The following is a 14,369-nucleotide window of genomic DNA, read 5'->3' on the forward strand; positions in this document are numbered from 1 at the left end:
CTTTGCTCTTGTTGGCCCCAAAATAACCAGATGTAGGTGACAGAGAAGAGTAACAACAGGCAAGCCAACCCTCAATAAGCAAAATAATGCCACCCCCTCTCCTGTTTGTCTGAAGGTCCTGGGAGGTGGACATTGGAACATTCAGGTAGAAATGTAAGGAGGCGTCCCTCCCAGGTTCACAAGAGCAACCATGAGTTTCTAAATTACACCTAAGCAGTTCCCCTTGGGGACAGAGGGAGAACCAGTACCGTGGCTTCCCTTTATAAACTGAGGCAGCCTCTCAGCTTCTCTGTTTCTCTGAATCTTCCTTCCACAGCAGCCTCTTGAGTCTGCAGGGTGAACAGTGTGACATCCTCATATCACGAGAGAGGGCCTTTCTCAAAGCCCCGTTCACCCTCGTGTCCTAAGGACCAGCTCTCTCTTTACTCTCTTCTACTGCTTCTTCCATCTCCTCATGGGATTTCACTTCCTATTTCTGTTCCTTTCATGTCATTGGATCCCAAGTTTCTGTCCTTGGTCTCTTACATTTAAGAAACTGCAAAACAGCAGGCTGAACTGATAGAGGAGGGCCCCTTCCACTATAAAAACATACACACAAAGAGGAAAAAATGTTTAAACACATAGTCAAGTTCAAAAGAAAGAAAATAAACCTACATTCTAGGGGGGAAAAAACCCCGCTATCCAAAACAGAGCAGTGAGCAGGAGCTAAAGGTGTATCGGAGCAGATACAGACTCCAGCAGTCGACAGTGGTCTTCTCCACCCCTGCAAGCTGAGAGGACATAACTTCAGCCCAGCCAGGGTCAACACTAAACCAGAACCCCAGAGAGGTGTCCTAACTCTGTAAAAAGAACTAGAAACACTCTTCCCATCAGTCCAGGGGAGCACTGAGGAACCATGCTATTCACATAGGGCTGCAGATGATGGGAAAAAGACATCCACAAGAAATTTCATTATAAATTTATGCTATATGTGGATGTAGAATCTGAGTCCTATCTCTAAAGCAGGAATTCCAAACCAATAATTTATTTAAATTGCCTAGGTCAGTAAGATCCAAAGGACCTCAGCAGGATCAATTACAAAACCACTTTCCACAACCCTGAACACACTAAAACCCCCATGGGGGAAAACGCTCCATTAAAAATGAGGTCACGGGCAAAAAACACAAACAGCACAAGAAATGGCTCATAGGAGGGAAAGCAGCAGAAAAGACAGATAGGTGAGCAACATTGCAAAGGCTAGAGAAAAGAGATGACTGAGAGAGCTGTGAAATAGTTTCATTTAACATTGCAAAGAAATAAAATCTATGGAAAAGGGAGAGAATAGGGGGAAAGCACTATTTAAAGAGAAAATGGCTAGGAATATTCCAGAATCCAAAAAACACATCATTCTAAAACCCATGGTCAAAAAAGAAATAATAGTGGAAATTTTAAAATATTTAGAGCAAGAAAATAGAGATACCTCATATCAAGACCTCTGGGATAGGAACTTCCCTGGCAGTCCAGTGGTTAAGATGCTGTGCTTTGAATACAGAGGGCCTAGGTTCAATCCCTGGTCAGGGAACTAAAGTCCCATATACCTCATGGAGTGACCAAAAGGTTTATTAAAAAATAAGATAAAATAGATGAGTAACAGGGATTTACTGTATAGCACAGGAGACTTTATTTTTTAAAAAAGCCTCTGAGATACAGCAAAAGTGATGCTTTGAGGGAAATTCATACTTACAACAGAAAAGAGGAAAGACTCAAGACTGATGAGTTAAGATAGCTTAAAAAAGTAAGAAAAAGGATCAAACAGTAGACTCAAAGAAAGTAGAAGGAACAGTAAACTCAAAGAAAGTAATAAAGACAAAAACAGCTATCAGTGAAAGAAAAAATAAGAACAGCAGAGAAGCTAAATAACGGAAAAGTTGATTCTTTGAAAAGACTAACAATGGAAAAGTTGATTCTTTGAAAAGACTAACAAAATAGACAAGTCACAGGTAAAACCAATAAAATAAAAAGAGAAGGTCAAAAATAAGTAATATTATGAATAAAAACTCACTTAACCACAATAAAGTAGACGATAGAAAGATGGCAAAAATACATCAACCAGCTTATGTCAAAAATGTCAAAAAACATTTTTGTTTTTTGACAAAACAACTCAGATTGAAAATTTCTTAGAGAAATATAATTAATTAAGACTGATGTAAGAAGAAATAAAATTTCTGGATAGTGCTATAATCTTAAACTGACGTGGTGATTTAAAATCTTCCCACTCAGGGGATAAATAATAAAAAAATTAATAGAAATCATAAGAAATGGTTAAGGTAGCTACATAAGATCAGTATATAAAAGTCAACTTCGTTTTATACAACAATAAAATCACAATGCTAAATATATGACTTAGGGAATTCCCTGGCAGTCCAGTGGTTAGAACTCGGCACTTTCACTCTTGGGGATGAGTTTGATCCCTGGTCAGGGAACTAAGATTCCACAAGCTACACGGTGTGGCTCCCCCCAAAAAAGAAAAAAAAATACATGACTTGCAATAAATCTAACAAAATACATGCAAAACCATACACAGATAATGATAAACAACACTTAAAGGCATTGCTGCTGCTGCTGCTGCTGCTAAGTCGCTTCAGTCGTGTCCGTCTCTGTGTGACCCCACAGAAGGCACTGAGGAAGATCTAAATAAGGGAGAAGGGTGTGTGCACACACGTGCTTAGTCGCGTCTGACTCTTTGTGACCCCATATGCTGTAGCTCGCCAGGCTCCTCTGTCCATGGGATTTCTCAGGAAGAATACTGGAGCGGGTTGTCATTTCCTACTCTAGAGGATCTTCCTAACCCAAGGATCTGTCTTTTATGTCTCCTACATTTAGCAGGTGGGTGCTTTGCTAGCGTCATCTGGGAAGCCCCATAGGAGAGATATTTCAGTATGGTATATAGGAAGGCCTCAGAAACATTCAGTTTTCCCTAAGTTGATCTCTAGATTCAATGCAACTCCAGGAAAAATTCTCAATGGGAGAACTTCTGTTTCTGGTTACAATAGAGTAGTTTAATTCAGACTATGCCTCCTACATAAGATATCTTTAAAAACCTGGCATATATATTTTTAAAATCTTCCTGAAAATCATAAAAGAGCTAACTGGATTAGGATCAGGGAGAGGATGAGAGCGAGCATTGCACTGAGATGCTTTTTCTCTGGAGCTATCTAGTGATCTTGAATAGGCAACCTAAAAGATGAGATGCAGTTTTGAGTTTGCAGTTAGGCTTCCAAAAACTGGAGTGTTAAACACCACCAAATGAATCTTGGTAAGCCACCACCCTCATTGGGCCAGGATCCAAAAAGACGGCACCACAGAAATGAGGGGAAAAAATACAAATAAACCAACCTCCACATGGACTGCAGCCCAGTTTCAGGCCATCTGGATGGCTAAGCAAATCTCAAACCCTGAAATTGTATTAAGATGATCCTGGGTTGCCGGTGCTACCAGGCCCTGGCAAGAAGTGAAAAATAAAGTCTTCCATAGAGGAAAATAACATCATGCTTGGCCTCATATTATTTCTACAAATAATTTTTCTAATACAGTGTCCAGTACACAATTAAAGTAAACCAAGCACTCTAGGAGACAAGACAAATCAACAGAAACTACCAGAAATAACAACAGAAACAGCACACAGTGTCTCCAGATAGTGGAATTCCCAAACACAGAGTATAAAACAAGTATTTTTATAATGATCAAGAAGATAGCACCAGGCCTAAAAAACGTGGCAAGAAATTCAACTGTATAAAAAAGTGGCACAGCAAATTTGAAAAGGAACTAAACTAAAATTCTAGAGTTGAAAAATAAACAGCTGAAACAATGAACAAGATTGATGGGTTTCATAGCATTTAAGACACAACTGCAGAGAAAATTAATAAACTGGATTACAAGCAAAAATGAACATATGTATACACACATACACGCAATCCCAAAAGAAGCATGGAAGAAAGAAAGAAAAATGCAGGAGAGAAGAGACCGTGAGAATAATACCGTGGGAATGCAATGAGAATGCGTGAGAAAGTGTAACATATATTTAACTGGAGTCCCGGAAAAGTGAGCAAAGGGGCCAGAAGCAATATGTGAAGAGATAATGGCTCAAAATTGTCCAAAAACAGATGAAAGACTTAAATTCACAGTTTCAAGAGTTCCAACAAATACCAGGCTAGAGAAATAAAAAGACATTATACAGACCTTACAAAGGTTTCCAGTTTATACCGCGTGCCTGACTTGCCTGGGAAGGTTACTCGGCCATTCCAAGCTTCTGTTTTGTAAATACAAAACATAACCTACTTCATAGGAACGGCAAAATGATTAAATGAGATAACACTGAACGTGCTTAGCTTGTCACCTGACATAAACTTTCTGTAACTAGCTGTATATGTCGTTAAGTGCTATTATTTATCATTAACACTTGCCACACCAGGTTGAAATACCGTGTTTACCAGCTTGTGAGGGTCGCGAGAGCAAGTGGCTTCCGACATCACTACATTTTTCTGCACCTCAGAAGTAGGCACATAGTAGGTGCAGGCATTCAAGATTCCTCATCCCCAGTCCCCACGCCAGGCACTTGGTGATTTGGGGTGCAGGTCCTCCAGCTCCACCCACAACCTCCGTGGCCCCGCCCACCCACGCGTGACCACGCCCACCCCCGCCAGAGGCCGGAAGTGCAGTTGCCTAGCAGTGTGTGTTGCGCTGTAACCCCAGCAAGAGGCCTGGCCATGCCCAAGAACGCGCAGGTCATCATGCGCTATGGGCCATACAGCTCAATCGGTCTGCCAGTGGAGCACCGCACCTATCGCCTGGAGGGCCTGCTAGGTAGGCAGCCGAGCGCCAAAGGGCCATCCAACTGCACGGGCTCAGGGGCACCCCAGCCTCTGAGCATCTGTGCAGCCTGTGCCCTCTGCCTAGACTTCCTTGCTTCCTACTTTCTCTGGAAATCTTCCCTAAACCCCTGCTGCCTAGTATTAAGGGGAGAACAGACATACACGGTGAGCCCACTGGGTAGTGAGTAGCAAATTTCCTGAATAGAGAGATTACATGCCTTGCTTTACACATTGGGGAACTGAGGATCAGGAGTATTAAGTGACTTTTCCAAGGTCACCTGGCTGGAAAATGGCAGAGAGTCTATTCCTTGATCTTTCATTCATACAACAAGCCTTTATTGAGCATCTTGTATTTGTTGAACACTCTTCCAGATACCGAGGACCCACCGGTGAACAAGATGCAAGACCCTGAAGTGCGTGTGTCCTTGTCGGCTACTAATTGTCAGCTGTGCCGGACTTCTGATAGAGCAGCATAACCACAGTGGGACCTCCCACTGGCCGTAACTGGAGGGGAGAGGAAAGAGAACTAGAAAGACTTACTTGCCTGAATTACATTTGAGTTGAGCTTTAAAGAATGAGGAGAAGCTAACTAGGGAAAAGGAAGGAATAGCATTCCAGGCAGTGGGACTGATGTCTGCAAAAGCTGCAAGCATGAACAAATGACCTGTGTCTTTGTTGAACTGATGGGAGGATGAGGCTGAGAGGTGGACAGAGGCCAGATCCAGCAGGCTGTATTGTGTCAGGCAGGGGAATGAGACTGGCTGCTGCACGCAGGACAGATTAGAGGGCCAGGAACGGAAGCAGGGAGGTGAGGGGCTGTTGGGGCAGTCCAAAGGAGAGAGAACCGTAGCTTGGGCCAGAACGGCCGTAAAGGGGTGGTGGATTAAAGTAAAAGCATTGGTGCTCCCTGAGAGGACGGAGATGGGAGGAGCGGGTCAGGAGGGTGCGCTTCCGATCCAGCCAGTGTCTGGCTAGAAAACCCCAGAGTTCACGAAAACACTGCTTGAGTTCGTAAAATCAGCATGGTTTAAGTATACAAAATCAACACCCAGAAATCAGTTGTAATTCTATATCTAGCAATGAACAATCTGAAAAGGAAATTAACAACTCTGTTTACAATAGCATCTAGAAGAACAGAACACATATGACCAGATTTAACCAAGGAGGTGCAAGTCTTATACACTGAAAGCTGCAAACACTGCGAAGAGAAATGAGAGAAAATCATAGTAAATGGGAAACTATACCATGTGCATGGATTGAAAGGCTAATAGTGCTAAGATGACAATACTTCCCAGAGTGGTGTACAGATTCAGTGCAATTCATATCAAAATCTTGGTGACGGTTTTTTTGCAGAAATGGAAAAAGTCATCCTAAAATCCATAGGTAATTTCAAGGGATTGAGACTAGCCCAAACGATCTTGAGAAAGAACAAAGTTGGAGGTATCACACTTGCTGATTTCATAACTTATTCAAAATTATAGTAATCAAAATAGTGTGATACTTTCATAAGGATAAACATAAAGAGCAATGGAATAGAATCAGGACTCTAGCAGTAAATCATCACATTTCCAGTCAATTGACTTTTGTCATGAGTGTCAGGACTATTCAATGGGCACATTTTTTATTCTTTTACAAATTTTACGGGAAAAACTGGATGTCCACATGAATATCTTTTGAATAAAATTAGACTCTTATACTCCTTGGAAGGAAAGTTGTGTCCAACCTAGATAGCATATTCAAAAGCAGAGACATTACTTTGCCAACAAAGGTTTGTCTAGTCAAGGCTATGGTTTTTCCTGTGGTCATGTATGGATGTGAGAGTTGGACTGTGAAGAAGGCTGAGCGCCGAAGAATTGATGCTTTTGAACTGTGGTGTTGGAGAAGACTCTTGAGAGTCCCTTGGACTGCAAGGAGATCCAACCAGTCCGTTCTAAAGGAGATCAGCCCTGGGATTTCTTTGGAAGGAATGATGCTAAAGCTGAAACTCCAGTACTTTGGCCACCTCATGCGAAGAGTTGACTCATTGGAAAAGACTCTGATGTTGGGAGGGATTGGGGGCAAGAGGAGAAGGGGACGACAGAGGATGAGATGGCTGGATGGCATCACTGACTCGATGGACATGAATCTGAGTAAACTCCGGGAGTTGGTGATGGACAGGGAGGCCTGGCGTGCTGCGATTCATGGGGGTCGCAAAGAGTTGGACACGACTGAGCGACTGATCTGATCTGAGACTCTTATACAATATTTAAAAACTAACTCAAAACAGATCGGAGGTCTAAATTTAGAAACTAAAAAACTCTTAGAGGAAAGCATAAGGGCAAATCTGAATGACCTTAGATTTGTCAAGTATTTCTTAAACATCAAAGCATCAGTAACAAAAGAAAAAATGGAACAATCGAACTTCATTACAATTGAAAACTTTTGTGCATCAAAGAACAATACTAAGAAAGTAAAAAGAAAATCTAGAATGGGAGAAAAGGTTTGCAAATCATACATCTGCAAGCAGCACCTCTCATTGCCGTTGGAATGCTTAGTAGGCCTCCTAAACCAGCCTCCCTAGTGCTCACCAGTCTCTCCTGCATTTTTCCATCTCGGTTCATAGCAGTGCCATTCTTTCACTTAAACCAAAAGCCCTGCAGGCATCCTTCTCGCCTCCCTTTCCCTCACACCCACCTTCGTCTAGCAGCACATCCTGCTGGTTCTATCTTCAAAGCATCCTGCAGAATTCAACCCTGTCTTACCTTCCCTCCCACCACCCTCTGGCTCTTTGTCCAAACCACTGTCAGTCATCTCCTGCCTGGGTCACTGCCCTGGCCTCCTCACTGAGTCTCCTGAGTCCCCTGTGACCACCTTGTCTGCTGTAGTCTGTTCTTAGCCCCAAAGCCAGGCGATGCCACTAAACCTGAGTGAGAGTGTGGCCCTTGCCTCCTAGAACACTCTGGTTGCTCTTAGCTCACTCAAGGGAGAAGCCAAAGGCTTACAGTGGGCAGCTAGGCTCCACACAACCTCCCTAACCTCATTTCCTCCTTTTGCTGCTTACCCTCCCCTCCTGTTCATTCTACTCCAGCTGTATCAGCCTCCTCGCCGACCTTGAACACACCTAGCCCAATTTGACCTTGGAGCTTAGAAGTACTCTACTTGGGATGCTCTTTCTACACATTCCTGCCTGGTCTTTACTCCCTCAGCCTTCAGGTCTTTCTCGAAAGTCACCTTCATGGACAGGTGTTCCTTGAGCACCTCCATTGACAATGTCGACACTTCCCTCTGCCTCCATCTTCTTTATCTCCCTTCCCTCCTCTTCTATTTCTTCCTGGTGCTCATTAGTATCCAACATAGCTATGTTTCACCTATTTCTCTTGTTATCCTTCTCTGCTACCAGGATTTCAGGGTAGCAGGGATTTTTGTCTGCTCTATCCTCCACTGTGTCCTTGAGTCTGAAACTGTGCCTGGAATATTTTGAGGATGGATAAATCTTAGTTAAGATGAACCTGCATAGAGCTGAACACTGGAACCACAGAAGGTGAGGCTGTGGAGGAAACAAGGAGAAGCTAGAGCTGGGCAGACCACAGGACGTGGGGCAGGGGTCCCGCTGAGCGGGAAAGATAGACAACCTGGAGGCGCAGGGTAAGATACGAATTTCAGGAGAAAATGGCGACTGGCCACCGCACTGTTAGCAGGAGCTACCTTTAGAAAAAGATGAATTCATGATTGATGGAGAACATAGAAAAAGAGCGTTCTCAGAGCCCTGTGATGGGAGGGGAAGTTGGCACAGTCACTCTGAAGGGCAACCTGGCAGTGTCCTGAAACTTAACCATACACTGTGGGATCCAGCTGCTCCATTCCTCAGCTACACAGATACATAAAAGCTCACACACACACGTGGAAGCGTGCCCAGCAGCGTTTTCTGCATTCCTTGGTCATTGTTAAAAGTTGGAAACAACCAGAAAAAGGAACAGCTGGATATATTGCGGTTCATCCGTCACGTGAAGCCCACTGTGGCAGATCTGTGTATACTGACAGTCTGGATCACCACAGCACAGTGTTAAAAGAATAAAGCATACTCCTGAATTTTATCTACACTATGAGCTCACTTCCACTGAAAAAGACAAAGAGGGGAGGAAGTATTAGAAGTGATTTTTAAATTTTTGTCCTTTATTTTCTGTAATTTTTAAGGTTTTTAAGAAATCACTAGTCTGCATTACATTTATCATCTGATAAAACTGAGAGTTTAAAATACTTTTTGGCAGCCCAAGTATTTTAAGAAGCAAGAAAGGAGGTAGGTCTGAGCATCAGTCTGCTGGAAGGTCGGGGGGAAGAACTGTGTGAGTCATCAAATGTACTGATGGGTCTTCGCCCCTGACAGTTTAGGTTCAGAAGGTGGGCTGAGGCTGCAGCTGCAGGAGGTGAGGGAGTGGGTGAAGATGAGGCAACAAACAGTCCAGGCAGCTCTTCCCACAGTAGGGGAGGGGAGGGAGTATTTTGAGAAAATTGACGGGAGAATTTTTATGGTTGAAGGAGACTTGAGTATTGCAGGGTGTCAGTGGGTGGTTGATTTTTAAAGTTATCTCTGTATATCCCTGAATGGTAATTTATACAATACTCTCAGCCAATATTTACTGAGGGCCAGTGACAAATTCCGAGGTGTTAACAGAAGCAAAGCAGGGAGCATCTGCTCCCCTTTCTCTGTCCAACACTCCCCCATCACTTTAGACCCAAGTAACATGGTGGCATAGTGGTTAAGGAATCCACCTGCCAATGCAGGAGACACAGGAGATGTGAGTTTGATCCCTGGGTCAGGAAGATCCTCTGGAGGAGGAAACGGCAACCCACACCAGTATTCTTGCCTGGAAAACCCATGGACAGGGGACCTTGGCAGGCTAGAGTCCATGGGGTGCACAAAGAGTCAGACAGGACGGAGCACGCAGGCCCACACAACATCACACCAGGCACAGAGGGTGCCTTTGCAGAGCCATGTCTGTAACACCTGCCTTCACGTTCTGTGTGTTTCTCTAAAAATCATAGTCCTCTATCATTTCCCAAAACCCTGCTGGCTTTGGAAATATGCCTGGTCTCTCCTGAACTTACCCTGCCTTAAGCAATCTGAAACGTTTAATTCTTTCTTTATTACCATGAATTATAAAAGCTCAGCAAATATATCCTGACTATGGCCTCAAGACTGATGAAACTAAACCAACTCATACTTAGCAAAGAGTGTTAATTTTCCTAGCCACAGTTACCCCTTGCCTGCTGTACTTAAGTCTGCCAAATGACCTGCTACAGAGGCAGAGACTCAGGAGAATAGAATCCGTGCTTATTTAGCTGAGTTGCTCTGGGTGCCACCCTCCTGTCCCTAGTTATGCATTAACTGTGCCTGTTAATGTCATTGACTTTGCATCTGTGGTGAGCAGAGGAGGGGGAGATGCCTGTTTGTCTGCCTTGACTTCCTAAATCATTTGTAGATGGCACACAGCTCCACCAGTATTGAGAAGAGGGAGGCTTTTCCATATCCCTCCAGTTCACCCAGCTCCCCCGTGAAGAATGAGGTGCCACTTCAAAGAGTCAGGCTATCTGCAGGTGGCCTTAGAGCTTCTGGTTGATTTATGCTGGAGTTTAGCCGCTGCCTTTGCAAAGACTTTGTTGCGCAGAGTATATTTATCTGACCTTTCTTTGAATAGGCAACCATAGCAGCTCATAGGGAAAAAATGGGTCCTCCACATAGAGAGGTGGCATTTGGATGAACCGCAGGAATCTGGTGCTTCTCTGGGTTTGATCCCTTAAGACTGTGCTCGCTGCCCCACTGCCAGGCTCAACACACCCTGGACTGTGGACTGGTGAGAAGGGGACGGGCATCCTGAGGATGAGTAGACAATGTAGACGCCGAGGTGACTTATCCCCTTAATAAGACGCAGATTTATGTCTAAAGGGCCATTGGAGGTGCCCAGTGCCATTGTGAGTCTGCTTATCCAGTGAGCTGTATTAACAGGCCCCTCCCCGCCCCGGAGGGAGATGGATTGTGGCCAGTAAAGGAAACAGAGAGCGTTAAGAGGCAAATTGAAGAGGACTGTTATGAGGACTTCTTCCTGGGAGACTTCATCTGCTCAGATATTAAGGCAGATTCCCATTTTTCGGCACCGCCCGCCACCTCCATAGGGTGGGTTATTTGGTAGATCAATCCCGATGTCTTAGGTGCACCTTGCGTGAAGAGTGCCGCTGTTCTCATAAAACAAACCCCAAATCCAGAGGCTCATGTGAGGCTCGGCCAGATGTGCCCTGCAGAGAAAGGACCATGTCAGATTGTGGGGGGTGGGCACGTCTTCCCAGATCTCCTACAAAGCCTCTCCTCCCTTATCCTGTGGTCACAGGGACCAGCCCCAGACAGAACCTGCCCTCCTTCTCTCCAGAACCCCCAGGCTTGGGGGTTATTAGGATAGAGGTGGAGTGTAAGATGAGAGTGCAGAAGCTGTTTTGTTCCTGATTTTTTCCAGTCAAATTGAACTACATGTCCCAGGAGTGTCTTCAGACGATGCACAACCAGGGTCGTGAAAACCAAATTTCCTCCCCCTACCGGTTTGTAGCCTTTCCCTCTCAGGCTGTGCCTCTCACTGCCAGGGGGCATAGGGTCCCCAGAAAACCATCTATAGGCAGTTTTTATGCCTTTATGCCCTAGAAAATCCACTCGCTATTCCAAACTGGGCAGACAGCTTCATTTATATAAGTCCCTGGTCCAAACTGAGTGCCTCCCTCCAAAGATGTTTAAGCATAAGACACTGAAATAGAATGCAATAACACAAATATGCCAAAGATGTGGGTGTTCTGTAGAGAGAGATGTTAGCAGACATGAGGACAATTAGGGCCACCCCTGGGTGCCCAAGAGGTGCTATCTTGTTAATGGAGATCCTCGCTGAGTTGCTTTCTGAAGTTCCTTTCCAGAAGTGAAATTAAAATCACACAATCAAAATGTTCACAGTTGGGGCTGGATGTTCTTGAACTGATTGAAAGATGAAGACGTGGACAGGCCAACATTTTGAAACAGCAATTGTCTCTGTAATTAAATGCAATTAACTATCATAACGTTGGCTTTTCTCCACCTAGGCCTGATTGAGATGCTGAAACTTTGAAAAACATGCCCTCCTCCCATCTGATTTCTCTTTCCGTCCTCACCAGAATTCTCACCGACAAAGACTGCCAATTGTGGTGATTTAGTGCACAAACTCCAACACGGAGGTTATAGTGTGAACATATCAGGACCTGGGGAGAAATGTGTTGGAGAAAACAGAGCTCCAGGCTGTCCCATGCACACCATTTCTCCTAAGCTCATATACCCTTGCATTTCCATAATAAAGAATAAATTTTTTATAAAATAAATAACAGTTTTCCCATAGCTTATCTCTAGGGAAGGCACTGGTGAATGTAATAGCTAAAATGCAGATTCCAAAGGGGAGAATAAAAATGTAGTCCATTAACTCTGAAAGCATTTTTTTCTCATTATTATTAAAAAGCCTAGAATATGCTAAAAGAATTTTTTTTAAGTTTCTCATCATCTCACCACAGAGATAACCACTGGATAGTTCCCTTTTTCCTAATATACACACATACTTTCATTACACTGAATACATATTTTTAATACATCTTAAAATGGAACCCTGATTTTTTGCTTATATTACAAATATTTTTCTTGCTATTAAAAATTCATAGACATTTTTTAAATGTCAAAATAAAATCTTATCATGTGCCTTTACCACCATTTACTTGACCATCTTCTTATTATTGGGCATGTAAGTGATTCACAGTATTTCATCATTAATAGTATATTCCTACAGAAAGGAGCTTATTGTTGTAAAAGTCTGCCTGTATTTCTGATTTTTTTTTTTTTGTAAGTGCAATTTCCTGGGTCAGAGATTAAAATCATTTTTTTAATTCTAATTTTTGAGGCATTGGAGACTTTTGACATTCTCTTCCAAATTGCCCTCCAGAAAAGTGAGCAACTGATATTTCCATTATCAGGATAAGAATTTACCTAATTTCCTATATCCCCTCCAACACTGAGTATCACTCAAAAACTCTTCCTAAAGAAAGCTCATATTTTCACTGAGCATGTGGCTCTGGCACAAATCACAACCCAAACCAAAATTTCTCAGGTCTCTGGCTGCGCTTCCCAGCAGAGCGGAGGGCATGTCAGGCTGTACCAGGTGGGCACCCACCAGGGATGTTGAGTTGCGGCCATGAACAGCTGGAGAGCAGGCCAGTTGCGGACATCCGTGAAGACATCTGCATGTCAGGTCCATCTGTCCCCATGGCACCCACATCCTTCTCCATCTTTTCCAGCTGTGTTGGCTGAAGATGGACACCAGGTCCTCCTGGAGAAGATAGAAGACTGGAATGTGGTGGAGCTCATGGTGAATGGAGAAGTTGTCTTCCGCTGCAACATCAAAGACCTGGAGTTTGGTAAACCCTTCCCGCCAGCACTTTGCTTTCTCTAGGGCACGTCCGTTTCTAGTTTAGCAGTCACTGTGTTCCGCCCAGATTCAAACTGGGTTTCTTTCTCAGTTTTAAATTCTTACTCTGTCGCGCACTAATGAGTGCATCCTAAACCACACACAATAAAGGGCGTGATGCTCTGGCTTCTTCATGGGACATGAGAACAGAAGAGGGTTGGAAAGAAAATGAATTTAGCTCTGGACTACAAATGGGGCCACGCACATTTAGGGAGACTAGGTTGTTTTGTGTTGTTGCTTTTCATTTTAATAATGTGCGTTTTATTATTACTTGCTTTGAAAATGGTTTTGATTCCATTTGATTATTTTATCTAGGCTGGCTAAGACAATTAGAGTCAATATGCTGGCAGTACATGGCATCATCAGCCACAGTCTATGGATTTCTTTGCCCCAGAGAGCTTTTGGCTTAGCAGGCTGGCATTGTGCATGCCTCACTCCACTCAAAGTAAAAGCTTTCCCAATACACTAATACTCTATTAAAGGCTAGTTAACAGTTTACACGCCTGGAACCTTCAGAAATGCTCTCCTAGTAGAAGCTGTGTGTATGTCTTCTATGACATGACATTGTAAAATATATAAAGCTGGCTAAAAGAAAATTATATCTATGTCCCTAGGAGGTGACGGTAAACTAGACCCACTGTGCAGAGAGGCCAGGATAGCTGTACTAAATGCCTACTGATCTCCTCGTGGGAACGGGCATCTCGTGTCAACAGAAGAGCAGCTGCCTCCGGCCGTTCTTCAGTTCAGACAAAAGCAGCCATTCCAGGCCTTGGACGCTGGGCTCAGACAAGGCAGCACCCCCTGTCCTTCAGCCTGCATAGGTTTCTAACCTGGCTGCAAGGAAACAGAGCCCACAAAGTAATAAACCTCACCATTTGCAGCATCTCTCAATCTCAACCCATAGGGAGAGTGAGCCCTCCAATATCAGGTACACGTCGAGCTGAAGGAAATAATAAAATGCATCTAATAACAAAACGCCATCCCTTGCTAATAACGCAAAGTTGCCAGAAGCATCAGAGGCTCC

The 14,369-nt window shown here is 43.8% G+C and overlaps 1 protein-coding gene and 1 non-coding gene across 2 annotated transcripts; both read left to right on the plus strand.

The window, feature by feature from the left end:
* The first annotated feature begins 1,488 nt into the window (after positions 1-1,488).
* On the plus strand, positions 1,489-1,561 carry TRNAQ-UUG (transfer RNA glutamine (anticodon UUG)). Its single transcript has one exon. It is a non-coding gene; the product is annotated as a tRNA-Gln (tRNA).
* Positions 1,562-4,745: 3,184 nt separating this feature from the next.
* Positions 4,746-14,024, plus strand: C1H10orf53 (chromosome 1 C10orf53 homolog). Its single transcript, XM_055566454.1, has 3 exons — positions 4,746-4,842; positions 13,176-13,295; positions 13,960-14,024. Exons 1-3 carry the CDS (start codon positions 4,746-4,748, stop codon positions 14,022-14,024), a joined length of 282 nt encoding a protein of 93 aa, XP_055422429.1.
* The last annotated feature ends 345 nt before the right edge of the window (positions 14,025-14,369 follow it).

Source organism: Bubalus kerabau, chromosome 1 (genome assembly GCF_029407905.1).
Source record: "Bubalus kerabau isolate K-KA32 ecotype Philippines breed swamp buffalo chromosome 1, PCC_UOA_SB_1v2, whole genome shotgun sequence".
NCBI classification, from domain to species: Eukaryota; Metazoa; Chordata; class Mammalia; order Artiodactyla; family Bovidae; genus Bubalus; species Bubalus kerabau.